The 27,152-nt window shown below is 36.2% G+C and overlaps 1 protein-coding gene across 1 annotated transcript in view; it reads right to left on the minus strand.

Moving 5' to 3' along the window:
* VWA8 (von Willebrand factor A domain containing 8) overlaps positions 1-27,152 on the minus strand; it is a 183,111-nt gene that overhangs the window by 141,944 nt on the left and 14,015 nt on the right. Inside the window, exons 3-8 of the mRNA XM_039716669.1 lie at positions 19,437-19,567; positions 17,256-17,366; positions 4,827-4,994; positions 2,780-2,944; positions 2,332-2,381; positions 1,904-2,012 (exon numbers count right to left, since the gene is read on the minus strand). Of these exons, the coding sequence (XP_039572603.1) occupies positions 1,904-2,012; positions 2,332-2,381; positions 2,780-2,944; positions 4,827-4,994; positions 17,256-17,366; positions 19,437-19,567 (734 nt within the window). The remainder of the gene's footprint in view (positions 1-1,903; positions 2,013-2,331; positions 2,382-2,779; positions 2,945-4,826; positions 4,995-17,255; positions 17,367-19,436; positions 19,568-27,152) is intronic.

Raw genomic sequence — 27,152 nt, forward strand, 5'->3', positions numbered from 1 at the left:
TGCGTAATTCAATTTATAAGCAGTAACACTATTTATAATGTTCCACATAAAAAAACCCCAGTAAAAATAAACCATTTATTGCACTATAGTAAATGTACAGCTTCAAGGATCAGGGAGCCCGTTATTGCATTTTAAAAGCCCTCCATCTATATATAAAGACATACCATGTAATTTTTCCACATTATCTCAAATTAGTAATAATTACAATGGAATGTATAAAATAAGCCTCTTCAGAACAAGACCCTACGAAAAAATTTCCCTTTTGTCAGGCAGGAGTTCTCAAACTAAGAAATTATGTTTTGAGACTATGTGACTCTATGACAGAAGATAAGAAAATACTCATCACAATGAATTCTCTTCACACTTTTAAACATTTAGACTAACTAAACTAGAAGCAGGGTATGGCATTGACCCAACATACAAAGGAAAAATGATGTAGCTCAAAATGACTGAGCACAGCTTAGAAATCCAAGTGATTAAAACTAATTCTAAAACAAACTGTTTCCATTTACCTAAAAAAGACACTGTCATACAATGGTAACAGTTCACATTCTCTAGTGTAAAATAAAATGCTTCCTTCACTCCATAGTTTAGATAATAGCTTAGGGCTCATTTTCTTTCTGTTACTCTGAAAGCCATCTGGCATTCATTTAAAAATAATTTTTCACTTTGCGGCTCAAAGAATAAAAAGTTGCAATTTATTTCAAAATCCAACAATATTTTTTCCCAAAGCCTTTCAAATACTACTTAATTTCACTGAACTTGAATTTTCATTACTTCTTAATATCTAATGCAGGACCCCTCATTCTGAAAATTCTGTCTGTAAGTATACAGCACAACTGAGGGGATTGAGCACCACAGCAACACAAGTAATTGATGTGCTTTAATGTTTATATTCCAATAAAATATGTAGAAGTGATCTGCTGCTGAGCAGCAGCATAGATAAAATGACTGCACATGAGACAACAGAGAACTGTCTAGAAATAATTCTATAGACACCTGCACCTTGGAGAGTGGGTGTGAGAAACTCTCCTGGCATTTTACCCTCCGGGGTTGACCATACCTTCCTGAATGCAAAAGGGCACCAACCCCTCTCTCTTTATACAGATCTCACATTCCTGACTTCCTTCAGGAGGCACCTTGCATGTTGTCTTTGACTTTTTACCATGTAATTATAAAAGTCCAAGGGACAAAGGACTACCCAGGAAAGCAGAAAGACTGATACAGCTTTAGTCCCGAACTGCCTGACCTGTCACTGTGAACTCTCCACATGTACAATTCCTATTTCCCTCTGGACTTAGCCGTCAGGAAGCACTGCATCTTCGAGAGCGCACAGCCTGCATTTTCACATAATCCTCCATTTCAGTTTCTTCTACTTCCACCAGTCAGCCCAAAGACCTAATGTAGGCTTCCTCTAATACAATTTAACTGTTTCCTATACCCACATTTATTTTGAACCCTTTACAGAGAGGAATAGGTATCTTTGGAATGCAATCAATCTGATTTACATGTGTAACATTAAATACAAAGCACTTTTAGGTTGTGGTTTTTATTTCTCTCCACTTGACGCCTCAGTGCCATGAGATAAACTGTAGATACTCTGAAGTCTGGTAAGGTGATTTACCAGAGGGGGGAAAATAATAAATTGAGCACTAAAATGCATTTAATAACAACACAAATTTTACGTCATACCATATTTTGTTTTTCATTATTATGCTATGTTTGGCGAAAGTATTATCCAGAGGTATCTGACTGAGACTTTTCTCCCTCAAACTATTCTTAGTGTTTTCAGGGTTTTTTTTCAAATATTCATGTTAATCTTCTTCTAACAACATGAATAAACCAAATCTAATTCTGAGAAATTTTAAACTCATACGGTTTCACAGCACATGTATGCACATACCAAAATTTGAACTGCAGCCGATAAGCTGTCTAAAGGAAAATCTGGAAGTCCCAATGTAGAAGATTCTTGAGAGCAGAGAGTTGTAGCAAAAGACAGGAGCTGAGAAATTCTGCATATGAAAAAGTAATTACAGAGTTTTATACATGCTATATATATTTAAAATACTAAAGCATAAAAAGTTAAATATAGCAAAAGATGCTGAAACTACTTCTGAGTGCACACAAGTAAGATGTGACCGAAGTTTTCTGAAGCACTAAGGATTCATTATATGAAGGCTGCATACAAAAAACTATGCAAGCATATGCCCACATGTATTAAAAATTTCTTCACTTCTGGTCTCCATGCAGTGATAGAGACACAAAAATAGCATGGAATTCTGAAAGGACATAGCTTCTTCATTCTTTTTTTTTTTAATTATGAAAAATTACCTCTCTGTGGAAATGTTTGATCCAATTGAATATAACAGCTGAAGATGGTCCTGGAAATAGAACATAAATTCACAGAGTAAATTAATTTTGGCACCATACTGTGGGTCACAGGTCATGATATGAAGCATTCTCTATCTTTCCCTCTAATTTAGACATGAGGATTCTACTCACTCCTTGACACAGAATTAATTTTATTTAAGAATAAAAGAAAGATCAAATTCTTTCTTTTAGGGCTGTGCTATGGAAGTTACTTTCTGCTGCAGCATTCCACGGCAACTCTAAGACTGCATGTCAGGAATTTATTATGCAATATGAAAATATGAAAAATGCACCTTAAGATAAATTTGTTACCCACGAATTCTTTTCAGAGGTGAGGTAAGTAAAACATCACATCAGAATTTTATCTCTTCTCAATACAAATGATCCAGTCTTCTACTACCACACTCACCTTAAAGGGCAGATGATAAACATCTCTTGCTTGAAATCGAGAGCGGAGGGGTGGATCCAAAGGGTTACCAGAGTATTTAGGTACTGGCAGGCCCAAGGCTATCACTCGAAAATCTTCACTAACCCGAACAATCTTCCATGCATCTAACTCTGATTTTGTATGCTCCTAAATAAATTAAAACAAAGCAACAGGAAAAAAAACCCCACATTGCATCATTAAAAACTTATGATGACAAAGCTCCAGCTCAACTAAAAGCCCCAGTCCTTCAGCCTAAATGTGGTAATTTTTCAAATGTTCTCATCTTTCATGCAGTGACTAGAAAGACTTGAACTGGTGAAATCTGTGGATGATGAAAACATGTTTTTCCAAAATGAACATATAAAAAATGATTAATAAGGTATAGCTTTCAGAGTTTTTCTTTGGGAAAAACATGTTTTTCCAAAATGAACATATAAAAAATGATTAATAAGGTATAGCTTTCAGATCTGTAACATTATGACCAAAAACCCTAGAGATGATGGTGACTGTTGTGATGTTACCTTACACTACATCTTGTGAAAATGTACAAATACAACACTCTTTTTACAAAGAACAGAAAATAAACTGATGACAAAATATATTTTATTCTAAAACATTACAAGTGTGTTACAATGAACAAGGCTTTTTTATTCTTTATTTCTCTCCCTCATAAGTGTAAAGGCAACTAAAATCTCCATTTTAGAAGCTCATTCATAAATTATACTTTTTTATATGAAATAATAAAGAATTAGTCTCCTTCATGAGGACACTAAATGTTGTATTATATCAAGCAAAGGATTCTCGACGTTAAAAAATGCTCTCCATCCACATCACAGCTAAGTCCTCCCTGAAACTATACACAAATACATTTCCTTCAGACCTAAATGTTCAATAATTATTCATACAGGAGAAGCAAAATTGAAACTTAGTTTATATAATACAATATTCCCTAAACAACAATACAACAATATTAGATTTAGTATTGTAGCAAGAGATTTATTTAATTCATATACTATTATCAGTGTGCCTGAGGCAGTTGTTTTGAAACATTTAATCATCAGAAAAGTGTTTAAAAGGAAGAGAGATGTTTTACAACCAAACCTTAGTTTGAATTATCATTTTCATTCTTTAAATAAAATTACATTTTAAAAGCTTGTTTTTGAAATATAATAATAATTATTCCAGTAATTGCATCTACTAATTAAATATTACAAAAAAATTTTATGGTACTTCAGCACAGCTGACAACCTCATAACAATTGAGATCAGTGTCTGAAGGCCTATTGCAAATTTCCTTGCTGTGCCACATGGGTTTGAATCATACACCTAAGCACAGGTGTGACACAATAGAAACATGAAGAAGCAGGTGAGGAAGCAGGTGTCAGACTGACAGGTATGTGACTGGAAACTACAGTACATGGAACTAAGATGCAAAGCACTACTGAAACTGTAAAAAACCCCCAAACCTGAAGAGTATCCATCCAAGCAGTGGGACTCAAACCCCAGAGGAATGAAAATGGTTTAAAGCAGTAATGACAGCAGGCACTGAATTCCCATTTCCTATCCAAGGAACAGCCTCCTAACCATTTTCTATAGTTTAGACTGCTGTTTACATATACTTCTGTAAATTAAAGGCAAAACAGCACCAATATAGTGACTGAATATAGAGATACTCATCTTGATCTCATTCTTTTGGTATCCTAATATTTTAAAAGCTTAGCAACAAGGCTACTGCCATGCTGAAGCATTATCTGGACTTCATGGCAAGAATTTAAACTTAAATATGTTTTCACAAGGACATTTTAGTTATTCTCACATTGTGGCTTTCACATTTTAGAAACATACAGGCTTCATATAAGGTTAACATGGACTACTCTTTTTCATACGTAGACAACATAGGAAAAAAACCCTGAAACTTAGGTGAAATTTCCCCCACTTGACTCCTAAGTATTCTCTCCTTCACTATAATATTCCAGCACTACCAAGAAGGGGAGGCAAAAAAAAAGAAAATTCAAATAGCATTTCCATACCTGCAAAAGTTTGTCATAACGATCTGCAGACATGAGAAAACGGCCATCTTCAAGCTGCATTTCCCTATTCTCCAGCAAATTGTTCAACACTGGCAGGACATTCCGCTCAGCCTTCTCCAAGCCTTCCAGAACAAGGATTCTGCCTTCAGTAGCTGCACGAACTGCACACTTAAAAAAAAATAAATAAAGTCCCCCAACATTTTAATAGAAATAAACTGTGCATAATTAATTCAAACAATTCTTTTGTTGAAAAAGAACCTCCAAGTTCTTCCAAGAACTTTACCAAAACAACATTTATTTCTGTAAGAATCAACGTGACTCTCATCAGTAGTGGTCAGGAAGGGTGATATATGACCACCTTTAACACATTCATGAGCTGGAGTTTTACTGCCTAACTATTATGGGGACTGACAGACGTTCCAGTATTTTGTACCAACAGAATAAAATATAAAACCTTACAGAATTTTAGACTAAACACAGTACATATAAATATATGTAGCATCTTTTCGTTTTGACATCACATAATGTTCTGCATTTTCAGGTAGTTTAACACCACCAAAGGATTCTGGAATAGCATTTTTAACAGAAAACATACAATCAAGGGTTTTTTACCTATTTACAATCATATTAAGACATCTAGAAAAAAGTCCAGTATTCCTTTACAATTTTCTGAATATGCATCAGCATAATTCATCCTCAGTACATCACTTAAGTTTGATTAGAATGTAAGACAGTTGAAACCAAGCATGGATGATGAAAGCAAAAGAGTGCCACAAGTAATCAGATTTTTAAAAGAGTGATAAAATTAAAAGGATACATTTAATTTAAAAATTATAATCCCTGAATGAGTACAGTCTACAAAACTAGAATAAAAATGCACCCATTAACTTGATAATCCTTTGAAAACTTCGGGTTAGAAAATGGTTTCTTTTCTACTTGATTGGTTGTTTATATATGGCTGCTTCTTAATGTGGAGACAAAATGTAAAACTAACCTCTGGTGCTGATGACTTTGTTCAACTTTGTTACAATGACATTAACTCAAGTACATTAAGTACACCTGATATCTAATGTTTATAATTATTGCCCAGAAAAAGACTCTGAAATACAATGCATTCTTGTCTTCTGATTTGCAGAAATTTAAGCTGATAAAAATGTGGCAGGTGTGGGCACAGGCAACATCTAGAGGCACCAGAGTCTTTCTTTGCATTCCTATCACATTTAAACACAATTTCAGACACAAGCACAGTTGCAAAGGGAGAACAAATGAAATCTTTTCCCAGCATGTCTCCTATAAACTCCTACAGAAGAACCTGTCATATAATGCTAGATGAAAATCGCTGATGAATACAATAGATGCCAAAAAATAGGTCAGTGAGAAAGAAGGAAGATACAAAAAAGAATAATGAAGAAGCACCAGAATACAAAAATAACCCACCAAAAAATTACATATGAAAGCAGATGTATAAAAGACAAATGCATATGGATAAAGTAGGAACAACGATGAGTTCAGCACAACAAATTAATTGCTGCATGGGTTTAAAGCACACAGCTGACTCAGACACCCATCTAAAGAGACACGGAAGACCAGCCCTGGTTTTGCTTCAGAGCAACCTCTTGGAGATGGCCTGGACCAGCCATGAGGACCCTGCCCTCCCCTTCCCACCGCTCAGGAGAGAGCGGCTCTGGGTGATGAAAGCAGCTGAGCCCAGTGGAGCCTGGCAAAGCAGTCTGGAAGTGCAGCTGGCACAGCACCAAACCTCAGCAGAGCCAGCGCGGCATGGTGCCAGTGCAGGCAGTGGCCATGGGGAACAAAGCAAAAACCAGGACGAGAGGAGCTCAGCCCAAACCAAGCCCCAGAGGCAGGGACTGGTCAAAATCTGCAGTGCCACATGGAACAGGATCCCAGAAGAAACAGGTGGCATGGCGTAATGTGACCTGGTGTTCAGGGGGTTGTCCATCACTGCTTTTCATTGTCTCAGAGCTAGGGATGGGAAGCACTGACTGTGGGAGCACCAGCCATCTTGTCTTTGTCTGGAGAAACCAGAACAAAGCTAAGGTGGTGAACACCTTTTGTGTGTAAAGCACTATATTTTTTTTGGTATACCTTTGTTGCTAATATTGCTGCTTTTACTGTGCATTTCTTGTTCCATTGCTGTTTGCTTTCTCAACCCACATCTTGGACTTTGTTCCTCTCTCACCAAAGGGGGAAGGGGGAAAGGCTTATTTGCAGTTTAATTTCTGTCTGGTGTTAAACCACCACAACACTAAACAGTAAGACTAATCAAGATGCTTCTGTGCAATTTAGAAGCATAACTAACAACTGGTAAATTAGACATGGAGTAAACTTTTCATATCACTATCAAGATGGAAGCAATTCCTAATTATTAATGTATCTCAGGCAAACATTACTGAAAAAAAGCACTGGTAAATCCTGGTACAGACCTCCAAATCAAGTTCCCTTCTTAAAAAGACAACACTTTTATATTTAGCCTCATAATCAGTATCAGAGTAAACTAGAATAAGCCCGTTAAACAAGGACTAAACCTCAAATTACTATTCCACTGAACCACTAATTCTTAAAAAAAAGCAATGAATCTTTTTCTTCATTCAGGACATCATGCACTACCTAACAGGCAACATAGGCGACAACTCTCACCTCATCCCACAAAATGTGTACAAAGAACAAATTTTCTACTAACATTCTTCCCTAGGAAGGTCATTGGTCATGTCAAAAATCTGCTCCAACCTGCTTGAATAGAAAACCTGAGTCTCCAGCAGACAGTCCAGTACCTGGCATGAACAAAATGCTATTTTGTCTAAATGCAGCTTGGAGACATAGCCAGAACTTGTTTTAACAAACAATTTATTTGCCAAGCTGGTTGGATTCTGCATATTATAAGTCTATGAAGACTTTATGACTGATTTTTACTAGCCAGAGGAAAATACACATTCTGTTCATATGGTTTCAAAATATTTTGAGTATCCATAGAATCTTGTTGACTCATGTTGAGACACACACACACTATGGATGTGTTGAAGTAACAGGCTTCCAGTACTCTCAAAAGCCTCTCTCTTGAACTGGTATATGAAGAAAATCTGCTGTAGGGGTACACAGCAAATATAAGGAAGTGTATAGCAATCATTAATTTTGAGAAAGGGAATTGCTCTCCATTAGCAATACAATCCTGAGAAGCAGCTTACTACATACACTGTGCTGACTGCTGATCATCAGTTTACAGGATCAAAACTTAAAAAGTACAAAACATGGAAACTGTTCAAAATTTTTATTCAAAATTCTATTTCTTAGGAAAATAAAATTTCAAATGATCTTTGCCTACCTATATGCACCTTTTACAATCAGATTCAGGAAAGACTAAATGCACAACCATAGTTTTTTATTTCCTAATCAAAGACACCACATAATGATGATACCACCACCACCAACCCCTGGACACTAATTTACTCTGATGTGCTTTCTTCCATCTTCAAAGCATACCTGAATACTGGAAATTGTTCTCTAGAATACAATGAAGCAAGTACACGCTTCATCTACCTCTAAAGTTCTTGTGTTAAGTAGCATAAGGTCTGCTCTTAAGACTAGAAGAGCTGAAATATCTGTCTCTGGTTTATACTATTTCTGCATTCTGGTTGGTAATGAGTAGTAATTTTTTCCAGTAAGCTATGCATACTACAAGGCAACCTCTGAAAACATCAGTTTTAGCTGTGTATTGATGGATTGGAATGGAAGCTACTATGCATTTCAAAATCAGAGGAAGAAAAGTAAGTACGCAATCTGTCACTGAAAATTATTTTTAAAAATGCTTCTAAGAAACAAATCTTCATAATTCTATAATGACAACCCAGAGAGAGTTGCAATGACCCCCTCTCTCATTAGTTTTGTTCACGCTAAATGTCTAACATAAACCACAGATTTAATGGGGGGTTTATATCATGTAACCTTGCTGCTAAATCTGAGATTAAACATATTAATTCTTGTTAAAAGGTCAAGAAGGATTTGTTAAAAATTTACTTTCAGATTTATTGTCATTGCAGCAAAGGGACTATTTTGCTCATCAGAGGACAGATGCTGCTGCCTCCCACCTGTGCTGCCAGAGCTCTGGAAGGCTGGTAACCTGGATACCTGCTCCAGGGAATACCTGCAGCTACCAGAGGCTGGGAGCAGAAACACTTCACAAAGCACTGCTCTCATTGTAGTGGCTTTATGCAACAAACACATTACACAGAATGCTTACCATGGTTTCATACTGCACCTACAAAAAAAAATTATCTTTAAAGGCAAAAACACCTTAGGAACAAGACAATCCTAGGCAGCCTTTCATTGACATTTCTGTAGCTGGATTATGGTGAGCAGTGCAGGACAAATGCAGGAAGCTGTAAACCCCAATTTTGACATAAATCACAGCGTGTAAACATATGGATGAAGTTATATAGTGTCAGAAGAGGAAGGACAGAAAAAAGCTCACCACAATGCACACACTGAAATGCAAAAACGTCAGAGAAAGAAGACATTTTTACATCGCTTACTAAAATAGTTTGTGAAGCCACAAGAATTTTAACAGTATAGTTTTCACATACCAGAACTGAAGTGGTAGTTCTTTTCTCTCAGGAAAATGCTTATTGCACACCAGAACATTCTGGTTGTCCTGAAATCCATGAGGAAGGTTCTTAGGAAACTCCAAAGGACTTTTTTCAAATCTGGGCATCATTCAGAATATGATGGACAGACTACATTTCATAACTGTTTTATAATTAAAAGGCTGGAAATTGCTTATCAGTAATCAATAACCGTGTCTTTTACAGGAGCTACCTCAAGGTATATTTAAGGGGTTTTTTAGATGACTTGCCCCTGCTCTGAAAACTGGATCCCTGTAATGACATCTCAAGCACAGCAACCATAAGAACATAGAAAAACAACAGTATAAGCAACTCAGTGAACACAAGAACTAATGAGGTAAGGATTCTCTACATCTGCAGCCTACGTTTCCGATGTCCCTTCCAATGGAATATCTTGTTCCCACCACCCGCACAATATCCCACACAAATTCATCCACCCAATTCCTTCCAATCATTTCTGTAGCTCATAAACATCACAACAATGTAATGTCCAGATGTCCCTTATGATGAAAAGTGATCCTGAACAACCATCTGGTAAAGACAACACAAAACTTGGGCTGGTTTGGAGATAAAAAATGGTGACAGGCTGACAAAACTTGAACCATTAAACACAAAGTACAGTCTATCTTCCATAGGTGAGAGGTTTGAGTCCCTGTAACCTACCATGCTAACAAATATTGCAAAACTCAAAGGAAATTGATATCTTCTAAGTTCATTTCCATTAGTCAAACACAATTAATCCAACCTCTAAAATTTAAATTGTAAAAACTACCCAACAAGTAAAAGATAACAGGAAAAAAATGACAGAGAAGCAGAATGGAATATTAGGAGCTTCCACTGTCTCCTACTGAGGAAACTACCTTGTTAGACTTTAAAGATATGTGTAAAAGACATGTCTAATGGTATGTCTCTACCAAAGAATATATGGCAAGGCATTTGTTCAGCTTTAAGGCCTCTTAATTCCCTAGCTATTGTTTCCTCCCATGAGTTGAGCAAACTAGAAGTCTGTTGAGCCACACTAAAATAGATAACTACTTACTGGACTGAAGTAATAGAATCCTACAATCACAAATTTGCTCTGACTGTTCTTACAGATAGGTGCCACATCTGCCAATTTCCAGCCACCTCGGACTTCTACAGCTGACAAGGACTTCCAGTAAATTACTGAGTATGAGAACAGTCTTTCTCCAAAGTAAAAGTATCAGCAAAAACTGCACAGTAAGATAAAGGCCTACTAAAACCACATTCAGCCACTTTAAAAGCTGAAATGTCACATTTTAATGAAAACTAAATGCTATCTTTTTCCTTAAATATTTTGAAAATCTTATGCCAGTTCTTTAAAATAAAATGTATTTAATAAAAAAAGTTATGAATGTATAATGCCATTCCAAGATGAGATGACAAACAGGGCTACCATCCATCAAAAAAGTGTATTCTATCTTTTGCAACAAACATTTTTCACTTTGTACATGATAAGCTACAATTTTGCATTTTTGAACTTAGGCCACAAATATACTGAGCTACTCATATACCAAATGTGACGTTCACATTTAATGAAAATCAGTGTAACAGTAACTAATACAATTACTCAAATTAAAAAGGTAACTTAAGAACCAATTCAACACCCTCTGTAATGGATCAAAGGGCTACATCGTCACTATTCAGCCTACCTCCCCACTGAGTTAATCAAGTGTTTTCTGGGTAGGTTTTATTGCTCTTTTCCTCCTGAGTTTAGCAAAATTACAGAGCAGATACTGTTATCCACTCCTATTTTAATTTAAATATCCACAAAAGACAGAGAAATTGCAGTGTACCGGAGTACTGTCAGCCAGGCTAGCTAGCTCCAAAGAGAGAATCCAGCAGTCTGCAGTAGTTAGTGTTTCAGTGAGGATGAATGGCCTGAACTGGTGAGCATCTATTTCATGATGCTATACCATGGCACAGAAGGAAAAGCAGCTAAAGAAATAAACTCATGAATCTATTCAAGTTTCGAATCAGAAAACTTGGCTAGAAAACTTTACCCTAGGAAGTGAATCAACATATGATGAGAGCATAAATATGTAAATGTGACAAGAACTGGAACAGTCCTTCATTTCAGTCATTGATTTTTGTTTCCCCTGTCAGTGATTTCACTTTCCTCCACACAATTTTATTTTCCATTTCTGAAGCACCACATGTCAAGTGATCTGGTTTTACTTCCATTGCCCCTTACCCTAACACAACAGTCAGGTGTTTTTGCAACAGTGCCTGCAAATTGTATTTACAAGAAATTATATCCCTGCCTTGGCAGGGTCCAGCTATTTTAGCTGATTTACATCAAGGATCTTAGTATGAGAGCACAGTTACATCATGTACACAAATCATTTTGCCTTGTGGCCAGAAACCAGGCCCAGCAGAAGGCAAACTGAGGTTCTTAACAGATTTATTAGTAAAAAAAAAACCTACAAAGAAATAAACCTAGGCAAGGTTTATCTTCTGTACAGGAATAAGGGAGGAGGGCAATTTAAATTTTTCTTCCTGATGCAGCAGCAACATAAAAAGAAAACTAAATGCTTGGCAGATATCTAAAAATTATGAAATTAGTTATCACTCTTAAATCACTTTGACTCAGAGCACCATCCAGCAAGTCCATATTGCCTATGGATATTATGATCCCACATATTACAAACTATTGCTCCTTTCCACATAGTAGGAAATAACAGCTGAAAAGGAAGTGGAATATACATGTAACAGATACCAACATAAGAAAAAACAATCTCACCATTTCTTATAAGGAATTATAAATACACGATCCTAATATTCCTCACATTACATCAACGGACATTCACCTATATGCCCTGCACATCAAAACAAGATACCAGAGTCTGAGCTGCTAGCCTAAGAAATCCAGCTGAATGCTGACACTTTAAGAAGCATGAATGAAGTATTGCAAATGATTATACCAAAATCACTTCTACGAGTTAAAGGGCTACCATACAGAGCTCCTTAACACACATTTTTCTTTAAGATAAAAGATATATTATGTCAACATCAACAAAGATTAATTTCATCCAAATTGATTTCTACCTAATATCTCCCTCTTTGTCTCCTCTTCTTTGTAGAAGAACTAAGAAAACGAATAGGAACACTGACACTTTTGGAGTGCATTGTTTGTCTCTTCTCTCTTCAGACTTCACTATCTTGCTTCTTGTTCTAAGTACACAGACGCTGCAGTGTTAGTCAGTCCATGAAATTATACTTTGCGACAATGTGGCTGTGGCTAAGCTCCCAGCACACCAAAAACCCACTGCCACCTCCAAGGCAGTAAGTTAATAAATCACAGAATCACACAATTTTCACTCAGTGGTTAATTTTTGTTAAAATCTGAATCACTCTTACACGTCTTTAAGAAAATACAGAAAGTTTTTTATCTGTATACACAAACATACATATGTATGTGTATACACACGCACTCTCAAATATTACAGTGTCACTCTCCAATATGATTATAATTCCATTCAATTAATCTCACATCTTATTTTATAATTCCCTTTCTAATCTGCTTTGATTAAAAGCAGCCAAACTCCAAATTGGGTAGTGCTACTCCAGGGATTTCATGTTATGTTCATTTTACAGACAGTACAGTTTGTCATTTCTGTCACTCTGGGTGTTTAACTGTTTACTACATGTTTTGGGAGTTCCATTGTGGATTATTGTGTTTTTTTTTTTCCTTTTTTTTCCCTTATGTTTCTGTGTTGTAGATTATTAAAGTGTTGTGTTTTTCCCTCCATCCCCGATTGGAAGCCTGCTTTGTTCTGTTCCTGGGTCACATCTCACAGCAACCCTTTTGGAAATATACTCGTCATGGAGGCCTTGGCATTGTGCTAGGGTCAAACCATGACACTACATTAAGTGTTTCAAGACATGTCAGAAGATTATTCTTCTGGTATCTCGACAATCAATTTTGCATTTTGCCATTGTATACCTTAGGATGCTGGTGCAGTTAGGGATGTAAAAGTATTGTATTAAAATGAGTATGGTCACATAGTTCAAAGACACTGCAAAACAGAGTCTTATTTTGTACAGACAGAAATGTCAGTGAAATACCTATATATCCACTCAGTGGATGAAGCTTAATCTTCAAAAACATGACATCATATTTTCAATTATTCAGCATATAACCATATGACATCTTTCTACTTATTCCAGCCTCAGTTAAGTTGACTGTCTTGAACAGAAAAGATGCACACTTTATTACATGGTTTGTGTTTGGGAAGCTTCCTTCATTTAATGTAAATGCTGGAAGATAAAAGGTAAACACAAATGGGCATTCTGGACAATGTGGTTTGCAACACAGTCCTGGAGGAATACACCTCTTGAGCACTAACAAAGCGGATTAGTTGCTCTCCCAAATTCATCTGCTACATTAAAATAATGCAGGATTTCCTTAGATGTAATAACTATTAATGTAAGAGGTGGTAGTAATAAGAATTTAAACCAGGGATGTGACTTATGTAGCTGTACACACAAAATGAAAAGCAAAACTATATAGAAATGGGGAAAAAAAAAGACCAAAAAATCAAATCTAATTCCCTAATTTTTGGAAATATACTAGGCTATTAGAATCTTCTTACTGGTTCTATGAAGTTGACAGCTTAACTGTCGGATTTATAGAACGAAAAAACTATTTTGCAAGACAAGTATTCTATCAATAAAAGTAAAATCTGAAGATGCCTTTGAATACTTACGTAATATAAAGTAATTCTAACTAATTACTTGATACACAATATAATTAACCCATACAATAAATTAGAGAATAAAACCAATATGTTACTTAATTAGCTCAGTAACAGAAATAATGACAATTTTGAGGCTTTTAACACTGAATTAACAGCTGAAAGCCAAAATTAATGGCCGAAAGTAAAGACAAGCAAACAGAATTTTCTGCTGTCAGTACATGAATTAAAACAAATAATTCGCCATTACCTCATCATAAATTCTTTACTTTACATGATTTTAATTGGCAATGAATTTGACAGTTCAATATTTATTTCTATTTCTATGATCTTTTTCAGAGGTAAATAAGCCCCTTTTTTCAGCCTTTATCAGATATCTCTTCTAACTACCTAACTCCAACTCTCCCACTTGATTCACTCTAGTACTAAGAAATACTGATACGCAAGAATATTTGACATACTGGCCTTTCAGTATATATTTCAATAAGGAATTTCCACAACTGCTTCCAAATGACTGCCTCTCCAATATATTTTAATTAAGTATCTGCAATCATATTCCGTAACTTCATATTAAAATATAGCAGATGTTTTGAAACCTCTGAGATAATAATTTACAGCATTTAGTCTGTCACTATTAAATGTGGAGCTATAAACAACTACAACATCTTAACAGTCACTCAGAGACAGCTTTGCAAACCTTTCTGTGTCTGCAAACCTGATGAGCCACTAAATTAAAGTTCTTTCTTGTCACAAGATGCCAGATTTTATTACAGTATATTATTATTCAAAGTGTAAAATAACTACACTACTATATTATGACTTGCTTACAAAAAGCCTCATCTATCTTAAACAACAGGTAAGTTTTATTGAAGCTGTAGAATTCAGATGCAGGATGTCCTGGAAACCAGACTTTCAAGCTCTGCTGTCTTCTCTTGGGTGACATGAAGGGCAAGCATGAGATTCTACAGGAAAGGAAATGGTACAAAAATCTGAAAAGCAGAGTCTACTATCTTCAGTCCCTCACATGAATTCAGTATATATATTCAGTATATCTTTTCTTTGTCTCAGCTATGCCAACTGAAGCAATCCAAGCTCTTTAGGGAATATTTTGCTACGGCTTCCTACTAATCTCCGTTAATGGTTTGTAGTTTAAAGAAGAGTAGTGTCTGGCTTCTGTAATGCTCTGAATTAGTACAGTATCTGCAAACCTCAAAATCATTAAATTAACTAATTGAAATTCAGTCACCAGTGTAATCTGTAAAACTTTATAGCTCAATAATAGAATGGCATAATTAGAGCTATGATGGTTCTAAATATAACTATATACCATGTTTCATGCAGGATGAGAAAACCTCAGCTGGAACATCACTATCTAGGAGATTTATCTTTCATATTTCCAGTATTTTAAAAAGTATTCATCTAAATACCAAGTATTTATTTTCCTAAGTTCCATTCAAAGCTTAAACACACATTGGTTATAAATATGATGAGTAAAACATGAGCTCAGGAAAGATGCAACAGATTCTGACAGATTTTAGTACTTTGGTATCTTGCTGGGCTGGGATCTGGCAAAAACCTTTCAACTGAAAATTTCTAACTGAGGAAGGTGGTCATCTCAGACCTTGATCTTAAGAAGCAAATCTGCAGTGAGCTGACTCAAAATAGAGTGAGAAAGCCTCACTTTGTACAAATCAAAGTCTGGGATCAAAGTCTACAGACAAGTACGGAAGTAACACACCATCTCATATCTCGGTGAGCTTCTTAAAGTCCTTGACATAGTGGCTCTTACAAATGTTAGTTAATTAATACAAATGTTAGTTAATTAATGCTATTACACCATGGGTCAATTACCTTGACTATCCTGTACCAAGTGTGAGGATAAGGCTGCCCATAACAGCAGACAGGTGTGGGGCTGATATTAGACCATGAGTTAATCCCACAACCTACACAAATGCTCTTATCCTCTGGTAAATGAGAAGCCATTTACAGCCCTAAAACACAGTACAGTGCTTCAAATTATCTCCTATTGTGCAATCCTTGCATTTCCAGATAAGTATGAAATAACGTGATGTCCTAGAAGTAACTGAAATAAAATATATTAATTGTTAATTCTTCTTTCTGAGGATCTTGCACTGCTCAAAGTCATTATTGTGGTTTCAAGAAAATCTACTTAAAGGTTTCTTGAAAATTTGGAAGCTGAAAAAGAGATCATTGGGAATTTAAGAACAAAAAAGAAAAAATTTTCTTTAAAAGAGAGAACAAAGCTTTCTGGTTTTCTCTCACGAAACACTTTTATGATGGTGATACCATTAACCTCTATAGCATCACCAACTGAAAACTCTTTTAGATAACTTCTTTAAGTTCATACTACATCACAGGAACTCACCCATCCTATCCTATCCTTTTCTACCAGAAACCTAACTTCTGTAAAGAATTTATGTATCTTTGAAAACAGACATTTCATATGAAGTGTGTATTTTACCTGCATAATCAGAAAGGAGACATTCCACTGATAACCTATGAAGAGAAATCTTACCTAACCCAAGTCACTCTGCAACTGTGCCAAATCAGCTACTGGTCTGGGGCAATATGGATGGCAAGAGTGTTTAATTCATTCTTTTATTCCAGGTCAACAGTGAGGTTTCAAATCAAAACCCCCAATTGTCTCCCTTTACTGTGCTTGGGTTTCACAACACAGAGCAGTCATAAAACACATGAACTAGATGTTTTCACAATTAAACTACATCAGAATATTCATTTCAGGAATACACCTAATGTGCTGCAGATGTTGAGGAAGAGACATGGCAAGGGCAGTGCTTATCTAACTTGCACAAAATCCACCTTACTCTTACCAAGAATGGACTGTCTAAATCAACCCTGTAGTACGCTTAAGAGACAGAGTAGTCTTAGATTTGGGTAAAGATAACATTTATGACAATAATGACATCATTGCGCAAGAGACTTTCTACTTGGATTAAAAAAATGTCAATCCACACACTGATTTTTCATAATATAAACCATGACTTCCTTGAAACTACTTGTGAATAATGACTAGGTGGTGTGTGATTGCAACTTGCCTGGTCAAGATAAAAAGCACTGCCATCCCGGATCTCTCGTCGCTGTTTGAGGTCAGTTTCTGTGGTGTCCCTCGACAGTGCGATATATTCAACCTCCCGCTTTGTCAGCTCCTGAGGACAACAGCCTAAAGTTATTGCAAAAATAACACTATAACCTGAGTTATAGTGTTTAAGAATACAACTAATGGTATAATTGTACAAAAAGCTCTAGGCAGCAGCACAGTGATCTGAAATAACTCTGAACAAAATCTAATAGCTCTTCTTTTTAAAATGTTAACAGTGTGTTCTGCCTCAAACAAAATGGTTTGAATTTCTGCTCAATAAACTTTTATTTTCCCCAGACCTATTCTAAAAGAGCTATATACTCTTTCCATTGAACATCTGAAACATCCTGTAAGTTAATCTTCTCGTTCCAGACTCTGGAAAAACAGCCAGCATGTACAAATCACAAATGAAAATCAGAAGTTTTCTGTAAAAGACTGAGATGTTCAACTCTCACAGTTCAGCAACTCTTATAGTGTGATGCAGCTGTGATTATTACCTGCATATGCTCTGCCAGTACACTGATGAACTATGTTACTCTTATCCTCTCTTCCTTGGCTGTCATGAGATGCACTCTGCATCTGTAAAACTATAGGCTATTTTAAAAGGCTAACCCTTGGGTTTTTGTTTTTTCTTATTTTGATTCAATGTGAGATATACTTAGAATTTGCTATCTTAAAGGAATAAAACCAATTCCCCATGTATTTATAACAGCTATTTGTGCTACTTCCACATCTGGGTTATCATGCATCCTGCTTAGGAAACAGATTCATAATGAAATGCTCTTAGTCCTTATTCCTCAATTAAAGATGTCTTTGATTTAACAGGTTTTTCTTGACAGCTTTCAACTACAGCTGCATGAAAAAAATAAAGCGAAGATATAAAACCCAATTAAAATGATTTTCTTTCCACTTTTGCAGTGCCTATTGGGTTACAAAGCCACCAATTCCTTTATGTTGCAGGTAGATATAGTTGCACTTTCTTTTAATTAAAGGGGGGGAAAAGAGTGTTTTTCAACAATTAGCCCTATGAAGTAATACACAGCTTTCAGCAACAGCAATTAGAAGTTTCCCAGGCTTATATATCTACATTAAAGGCACCACAGCATGTATCAGCTCACATGGAAAGACCAGCCTTGACATAATTTTTGGCTTAGCATTGAATCAGTAAGCTGCAGCCTTTCTAATAGATCTCAAGTGCATACAGTCTGTGGCATAAATAACAAGGCACATTCTATATCCTGTGCCTGGATAGCAAGCCCTTTTTAGGTTATTCCAAACTCTTATAATTTCTTTTAAGGAATACATCAAACTGTCAAGTAGCACATCTGGTTTGCTGAATTTAAAAAAAACCTTTCCTCTCTGTGACAAAGTTGAGACTCTTGTAGCTTCCTCCTCTATGCTTTACCTCAGGGAGGTAGCCTTTGAATTAGCATCTTTTGATTTTTAAAGGAATGCCTGATCTTTATGACAACTGTTTATACACATCCATTTGTGTTCCCTCTGCTCAACCAGATTTCAGATACAGCTCACAGCAGACCTAGTCGTACCCACATCACTTGTTGGGGCAGACATCCCCCTCCTCCTGATCATTTAAAGGCACTGACTTTTTAAACATGAAATTTTGTACATGGTGCTGCCATGGTTCATGCAGATGGCTGTAGGCAAGTCCTTCCCACATTCCAAGAGAGGATCTACTCTTTCTAAACACTCAGAATAACTGTTCCCAAATGTTATTCAGAACACTTCTCTCCCAAATCCTTTTCTTCATTTCTTTTTTTATGTAATGAAGCGAAAACGATTTGTTGTCTGTAGCACAAGGCAGATATCTTAATCTTCTAACATACATAATGCTGAGAACAAACTGTTTCTCCATTTGTGATAGCATATGGTAACACAGTTTTCCAACTCTTTTTTTCCCCCTGGAGTTTAAGCAGAAAAACATGTATTAAAATGTCTGCACTTTCCATTTGTCTATAACAAAAACTGAGCTTCGGAAAGCACATTTATGAAAAAACTTATTTACTTCCTACATAGTTTGCTGTAAGATTTTCTAGGACTATCTTTTACCATTTGTCTAGTGTAAGAATGGCTGACATTAACAACCATATCTCCAACACATTTAGACCAACACACTCACCAGGTACTGCATGGCAATAGATCGCCGGAGAGGCCCAGGAGGCCCAATAAGAAAGACATCTTGGCCAAGAAGATCTTTCTGCATTATCCATCTTAAATGGTGGACTACAGACTGGGCCAGAGACTCTGTCACTTTGAAACACAGAGATAAGAACACATTATTAAATTATGAAGTGTTAGATACCTGGCCATTCAACACTTTCTTTGAGCTTATCTCCAAAATTAAAATACACAAAGCTGTACTGCCCTAATCTGGACAGTTGAAAAGCAGAGAATTCCACATAGAGTTTATATTAGACCATTTAACTTACATATAAAAGTTTATACATCTATCTTACCCATTTCTTTTTTCTCTGCAGAACTTCAGCCTTCAAAAAAACAACAACCAACATAAACCAGAAGAACAGATTGTGGATTTGTATTTCACATTAAACTGATCAACATAAAAACTGGTTTTTATTACTCAATGTTGAGTGGACTCCCCAGCATCAGCTAATATAATACAAATATGTTATGCAATACCATAACATATTTACAAAATATAATTTGTAAAATATTTATCCAGCCTATATCCCAATGCTTCTGTAAATTGTGAAGCTCAAACAAACCCCAAAAAACACTGACTGCACCACACTAAGATTAGTGTTGAGGAACAAACTTAATTGACTTAATTGACTACTTGTTTAACTGCATTCTTGTTTATATTTTGACACAATAAACCACAGAATTAAATTATCAAGGAAACCCTATCACTACATTTATATCATACAGCTTCCAAAATAACAATTAAAAAAACCCCAACAATTCAAAGCAGATTTATTTACTTCTATTAAGAAATATCATATGCATTGATTTAAAAAGCAATACCCTGATGATAATTAAACTAAAACTTTTACCACATGCATACAAATGTTGGCAGAACTGGAAAGCATCATGCAGAAACAGCACACTGAAGGAGCCATACATCACACTCACTGCCATACATCGTCCTATCCCCAGAAAAGTCCTTCACATAGTCCCCCAGCAAAGCCTGGCTCCTTCTCAGCCACAAGCAAAAGACACTAGTGCAGGAGGAGAAGAGGAACATAAGCAAGTCAGGAGGGGGGTTTATGTATGCATGTATGTGTGTATGGCTGCTTTCAGACCAGTCTGACAAGACCAGTGATGAGGTTTGAAGCTGGAGGCTCAAGAGCAGTGACTGGGATGCTGAAGTGCAGTAAGAAACAAGCAAGAGGCTGTGAAATCTTCAAACTAATACTTGGTTATTCATCTTTTTTCAGTGCCATTACTGGGTACAATTAGAAGGCAACATTTACAAAAACAAGACCTGGTGTTACATCTGATACAGGGGAATCAGTATGTGCAGGGCAGAGTTAAGGACAGGAGGCAATAGTGCCATTCAGTTCTGAAGGAGTTCAGTTCACTGCTGAATCTTTGCAAACCGCAATTAAAATCCATTTTTGTAAGACCATAGAAACAGCATTAAATGACTGTGTAAGAATCAAGGAAGATTTTTTTTTTAAGCATAAGGGAGATGAAGGAAAATTTTAACAAAAACTAACTGAAGGTTTTGGTCTTTGGTCTGGCACTCAGGGAATCCATTTGAAATCATCTACTTCCAGAGAAATTTACAATATCCTTACTACCAGTGCGAACAGAAATAGCGTACACATGCAGGTGAGCAATCTATGCATTAGGATTATCAGATTAATTGTAAACAAACTTTTCAGGTTTGCCTTATTTTCTAGTTTTGTTTTCTGAACAACTGCCATTAGTGTGTCCAGAATTAGCTTTCATATACAGTGTGGTGAGATCACATGAATGTAAAATATTTTCTTCTTCCTTGAAGAAGTACTGTATTCCAAAAGCAATGCACACTGTACCACACACAGCTGGGCAAGTGCAAATCAATTCCTCACAGGGAATAACATGTTCCTTTCTACAAGATTTTCAAGGAAATTAGGGAAGTCTCTACTAGATATATTCTTTGGGAAATAAAGGGTAATACATCACACCAGAGTGTTGCCAGGGTAACTGCTGTGTCCAAACTTTGCTACTGGACAGGTATGGAAATTTGAAAAGCAACATACAAAGAAAATGTATTATCTTAAAGGTATTATTAAAATTTTAGGACAGATCTCACATTCATTATTACTTCTACCTGGATGAAGGCAATGCGCCTCGAGTGTATTTCTGCAATAACTGTTCTCAAAAGAAGAAAAATACTTTGCTTGCAGTGGAAAATAAGTTTGGAACTCTTTCGTATCAGAATTTATGCATTAGAAGCACAGCAAAACCAACTTTCACACAGCCTGACTGCAAATGCCTCTGGCATAATTCTCATTAATATGTGTAGCTATCTTTTTCATTTTTAGGATGGTCTCAAGAAAAACTGTGCTCACACTTCAAAACAGTACCATAAATAGCAACAGGACTTTAGAATGATCAGCAGCATCTGCAAGAAGAACTATCATGTAAAAGAGAATACAAGTGTACAGCATTCAAAAAAATGTAAAATCCTAGAATGTGATCCCCATGAAAAACTTTAAGAAATTTAAAGGCACTTGTATTATTACCATCATGGTGCTTAAACAGTGCAAATATACTCTGTAATAGCAATAAAAAAATGCAACTTACTGCCTGAGAATATCCTGCTTTTTTTGAGAAAAGGTCACAAAAGATAATTCCTTATTGATATGCTTTGTAGAAAAAGGCTTCCTTGCTTCCCCATTCACATCATTCTCCTCACAAACACATTACAGCTAGATCAATTATACTACATGTTTTCAATCACAAAGTAGCACATTGACATCTGCAAACTCACTCAAAGAAAGCCTGTTACAAATGATGCCAACAATTCCAAGCTAGCATTCCCTACGGTGAACTGTCAAGAGAGCAGCTTCCACTTGTCAGTTCCTTCAGTTCTAACGTGTAATATCTGTACATTGTTCAGATACTAAACCTACTTCACTTTCTCAGTTGTCTTTTTAAAATTAGAAGAATGTAACATTTTCTTGTACATGCAGTCTGTGCTACAGTTTCCAAAGCACAGTTTGCTTTCCAAAAGCAATCTCAGATGCACACACACAGTATCTTGTATATAATTTACATAATTTTGGACTACTTATTCTGTGTTCTCTGCATTGCAAGGCTTTTAGGTTTTCTCTAATATGACTTGAAAAAAAATCCTCTCTATTCAAGAGCTGCATATCAACTTTACCACAAGTACCATAGAATAAATTTCTAAGACATTTTTAGAAAACACGGCAAATTCACTGAGGAAAGCATCAGCAAGTATATGACAACAATTTCTATTAATTACCTGATGAGTCAGATAGCATCTAATGCAAATGGGGATTGAACAATCTATTTAGTGGCACTCTACTGATTTGCAGCAGTTAAATAGTAGACCCTATATTCTTAATCTGCAGGATGGTGCACAGCAAGCCTCTGCAGTGTGTTCTCTAAGACACCATCTGGCACATGCAGGAGAGTAGCTGGTGCTACACTTTGCTATTCCTGTGAACCAAGGACAGACAGCAAAAGAAATTGCATTCTATTGATTTGTAATAAGTGATAAGCAGAACAGCACCTAGCAGAATTCACACACATTCTGTAAAGTGAGGAGCTGAAGCTGAACAGAGAAATCCCCAAAAAAAGAAAAGTAGAAAATGTTTTAGATAGATTTTGAAGCAAACACAGCAGCTGCTCTTGTTTGATCCACAAATCAGCTTTTGATAAAGCCAAGACTGAAATGGCTATGCTAGCCTCAGAAATATTGCAGTTCAGTCATACTTGAATTCTTGGCACACTCACTGAAGCGGTAAGATTCGTTGGAGATACCAGACATTATCTGCTGGCAATTCCTTGTGTCCCACCTACAGAAGAAATCCCGTAAATAAAGGACATGTAATTCTTCCCACTGTTCAGACAGTTAGGTAAATTGATTCCCAAGAACAGCTATTCCAGATGTGGTACAAAATACAGCAGAACTCCTGTCCCTGTATGATTCTGGTAGATCATATAATAACCAATGGGCACACAACAATCAGCAGAATAAAAAAGATCTCTGCATACCCTGAACTTTCACTACAAGCCATGCTCCAAGTCTGAAAATGGCTCCTTATTCAGGAGAGCTAAAAATTAATGACAGGAACAAGATGTCCCTCCCATCTGAATACCTCCCATCTGGTCCTGTAGCTCTCCATGGCTGTCTGCAGTTCATCTAACACAGGGAGCAGCAGCTGTAAAATACAGCTAAGGGAGAAGGGTCAAGGAAGGAGGTCTTGGTCTAAAAACATAAATACATTTCAAAAATGTATTTTATTTTACTTTTTAAATGAGCTCACTGAGACTTACTTCACAGCTTGTTCAGGCTGGGAGACAATGAGGAAAGAGAATGAGTTGGCTAGGACAGGGGGCAGGAGGCAGCATGGCCAAGGTGGAGAGGGAGGCACTGCTATGTGGTCTGCTTTCGGCTGCTGCCATTCAGCAAATAAAACATTGCTGCTCTTCCCATTTTATGCTGATGCACGGAACTCAAAAAGTTTTCAGTCTCATGATGTGGTTACATCACAGACAGTTTTCACTGGAATACTATTTTTCCTCATAAATTTTTCATGGGAACACTCTTCATTCCAAAAATTTTTGGTCTTGCGGTGCTAAGGAAACAAATTGCAAGTTTTTGCAGGGGCTTAGAAAGGGGGAAGTTACCTCTTGGATGAGACTGTAAACTCATTTATCAATTCCTCTGAGTTGATTACTTCACAGGAAGGTGTTAGTTCTACACAGATAAATAATATTCTCCATGTGAGTAGTAATTAAAAGATAATATAAAGGAAACATATAAAACCAAATAGCTTTCTGGAAGAAACCCTGAATAGGATTCTGAAGACTAAGTTTCTCCCTGTGACATAAACATGGAATAAGTGAAACTATTCCTAGCTGGATGTACCACTCAGAAGAATACATAGTCAGAGCAGTTATCCACAGCTCAGACTCTAACTGGAGGGACAGAGTGCATCTGCTTCTGAGCATACTCAGAAGAATACTCAGAGCAGCTCAGACTCTAACTGGAGGGACAGAGTGCATCTGCTTCTGAGCACAACAGATCAAGCCAGCAGCAAAAAGTATTAGAGAATCTAGGACAAAAAACAAGAAAAATTATCATAAGATATTTGAATTTAGTCTAGAAAAGAAATAACTGTTTTCCAATATGCAAGACAGAACCATTATGAAGAAGTTTCTCTTCACCAAGGCTATGCTAAATAGAATAAACACCTGGCAACTAAAAGTGTGCCCAAAAAAATTTAAATGAAGTATTCCAACAAGCTTTTGTCACAAAAGAATCTTTATTGGAGCAAAGTGTGCACAGAAGTTCTGAAATTGACATCATTAGCACATTTTAAGAACAAGGAGGACAAACCTCTCTCAGGAGTGGTTTGGATTCAGCTGACCTTGCTTTGAAGCACAAGGAACAGTGCAGACAACTCCCTGAGCTCCATCTAGACCTTCTCTGTAGGTTTCCATGTCCCCGTGTATGCCTGTGCCTCATTCTCAGTACAGACAAAATAGGAATAATAATGTAAAATGTCCAGAGCTCTACTGACAAAAAGCCCACTATTTCAGCTTCTGGGTGGGGTGGTAACACCCAAACAGCAGAAGAGTTGGAAGCCTACATGAAACCTCAAACTGTTGAAATAATCATCATTTCTGACAGCAGACACCTTCCCTGAGGCTAGGAATGAAGAAATCTAAAGAATGAAGTGTTTGTTAGCATGAAATTACAGTCATCCTGCAATACAACCTGTCTATAGAAAGTGTTGCACTCAGATGTAAAGTTAACACAAAAAAGAACAAGCACACATTCCAGTGAAAATCTGAGCCTAATTCAAGCAAAAACTGAACATACACCAGTCCCGGCTTCAATATGTGGCACATATGATCCCATGAGGACAGAGATTATTACATGCACAAACATTCTGTTTGAATTCCTCACAATAATTACTGTTTCATATATTTCAATTAACAAAATTCAAAACTTAGTCCCTTGTATACACACATATCACTTCTGATCACACATTGGGGGGGTGCTTAGATTGAGGACATCTGACAAAAATGACACTGCAATTAATCTTCCTTAATTCAATACTCTCTTGAATGCACTTGGACCTTCACAGAGCAGCAAAGCCCTGTTGCAGAAGAATATCCCTTTTCCTGCTCTAATGAGGATTTGCCATCACTGAACAAAATGTCCTGGAAGAGCTTTGTTGGGAATCGTTTTGTCAAGATTAATAAATAGCTAAAATGTCAAGTACATTGTCATTTTCATAACATCTCCAGAAACCATTAAGGAAAGCAGTACACTGCCATGAACCAACCCCCTAAAAAGAAGAGTGCACTCTTGCAATTCAATTTTAGGTCTAAACTATCACAGAAAGTCATACAAAGTTTCTCCAAAGTATAATTAAAGAAATAATCATGCTTTCAGACATGGTAAGACTTTTAAAATGTAGGGCTTATTTTTACCAATAAAAGAACAAGAAGTGCAAAAATAAGTGCCCTCTTTCTAGAATGTGTCAGACACCGTTATGACAGAAATCCCATTAATAAAATTCCCCTGTGCATGACTCATTTTTACTTGTCACTTACAAAAAGAACTCAGATTTTATGTACCTTTAATTATCGTCTTCCAAGAAAAAGCCATTTGCCAACAACAGCAAAACAAATTAATATTTCACATTAACACACAAAATAGAGCATTTCATAGAGAACTTGCTAGGCACCTAGCAAAAAACCTGAAAAGCAAAGACATGGAAACACATAGGACGAGCAGCAGTACCAACCCTATCCATTTCTGCAAAATGTAGCAAGGTGCAATAAAGAAGCTAAAAATCAGTCTAATTTGGTGTCACAAAGGGAGAATATTTTGGTAACAATTATGTGACAAAATGAGAAACGTAAAGTTTTGTAGGTACTTAATACATTTACATTCTTTACTGCATTATGATTTTTTCAGATTTTTAAGGTTATTTTTGAGCCTAGAAAACAATGCTGAGTTTAGCATATGTTATAATATACCTAAAATTTGCTGCAAATTATAGATATGCACTTTCAACATCACCACATTTTAACAAGGCTTTTATCTGGCAGAAGAACAAAAGCAGAAACATTGTACTTCACACAAACTATAAGCTAGAAAACAATATCATACGCAAAACTAGTAAATAAACTGCAATTACTCCAATTCCTTCCTGCTAGTTCTTACTCCACTACAAACGTTACAATGGCAGAGACTGTCTCAGGGATGTTTCCCACTTAAGCAAATGATCTAATTATTCCTAGTCTTAGTTTAAAAGAAATCAGGTAAGTACATTCTTAATTTAATATTAACTATTAAAATAAATTTTCAAAATACGTGATGTTTTAGTTTATAAATTAGTATAAACATGCAATTACTTCCATTTGGTTTACACCAAAACAACTTGTATCTACAGCAGTCATTCATACAGCAAAAAGAGAAATACTCTTAAAAGAAGAAAAGAATCTGTTAAGTAATGCACAAACACTCCCTAAATATCTCACATCATCAATCAACATGAAGTCAACACAATGTACTTAACTCCACTACAAGAATATATCTTTGTTCTCCATAGTAAGATAACCAAAGAACTTAAACACTAAGGGTTAAAAAAAATCCTAAGTTTAAATATACAAA

Source organism: Passer montanus, unplaced genomic scaffold, assembly GCF_014805655.1.
Source record: "Passer montanus isolate IOZ18808 unplaced genomic scaffold, ASM1480565v1 scaffold36, whole genome shotgun sequence".
Taxonomy (NCBI): domain Eukaryota; kingdom Metazoa; phylum Chordata; class Aves; order Passeriformes; family Passeridae; genus Passer; species Passer montanus.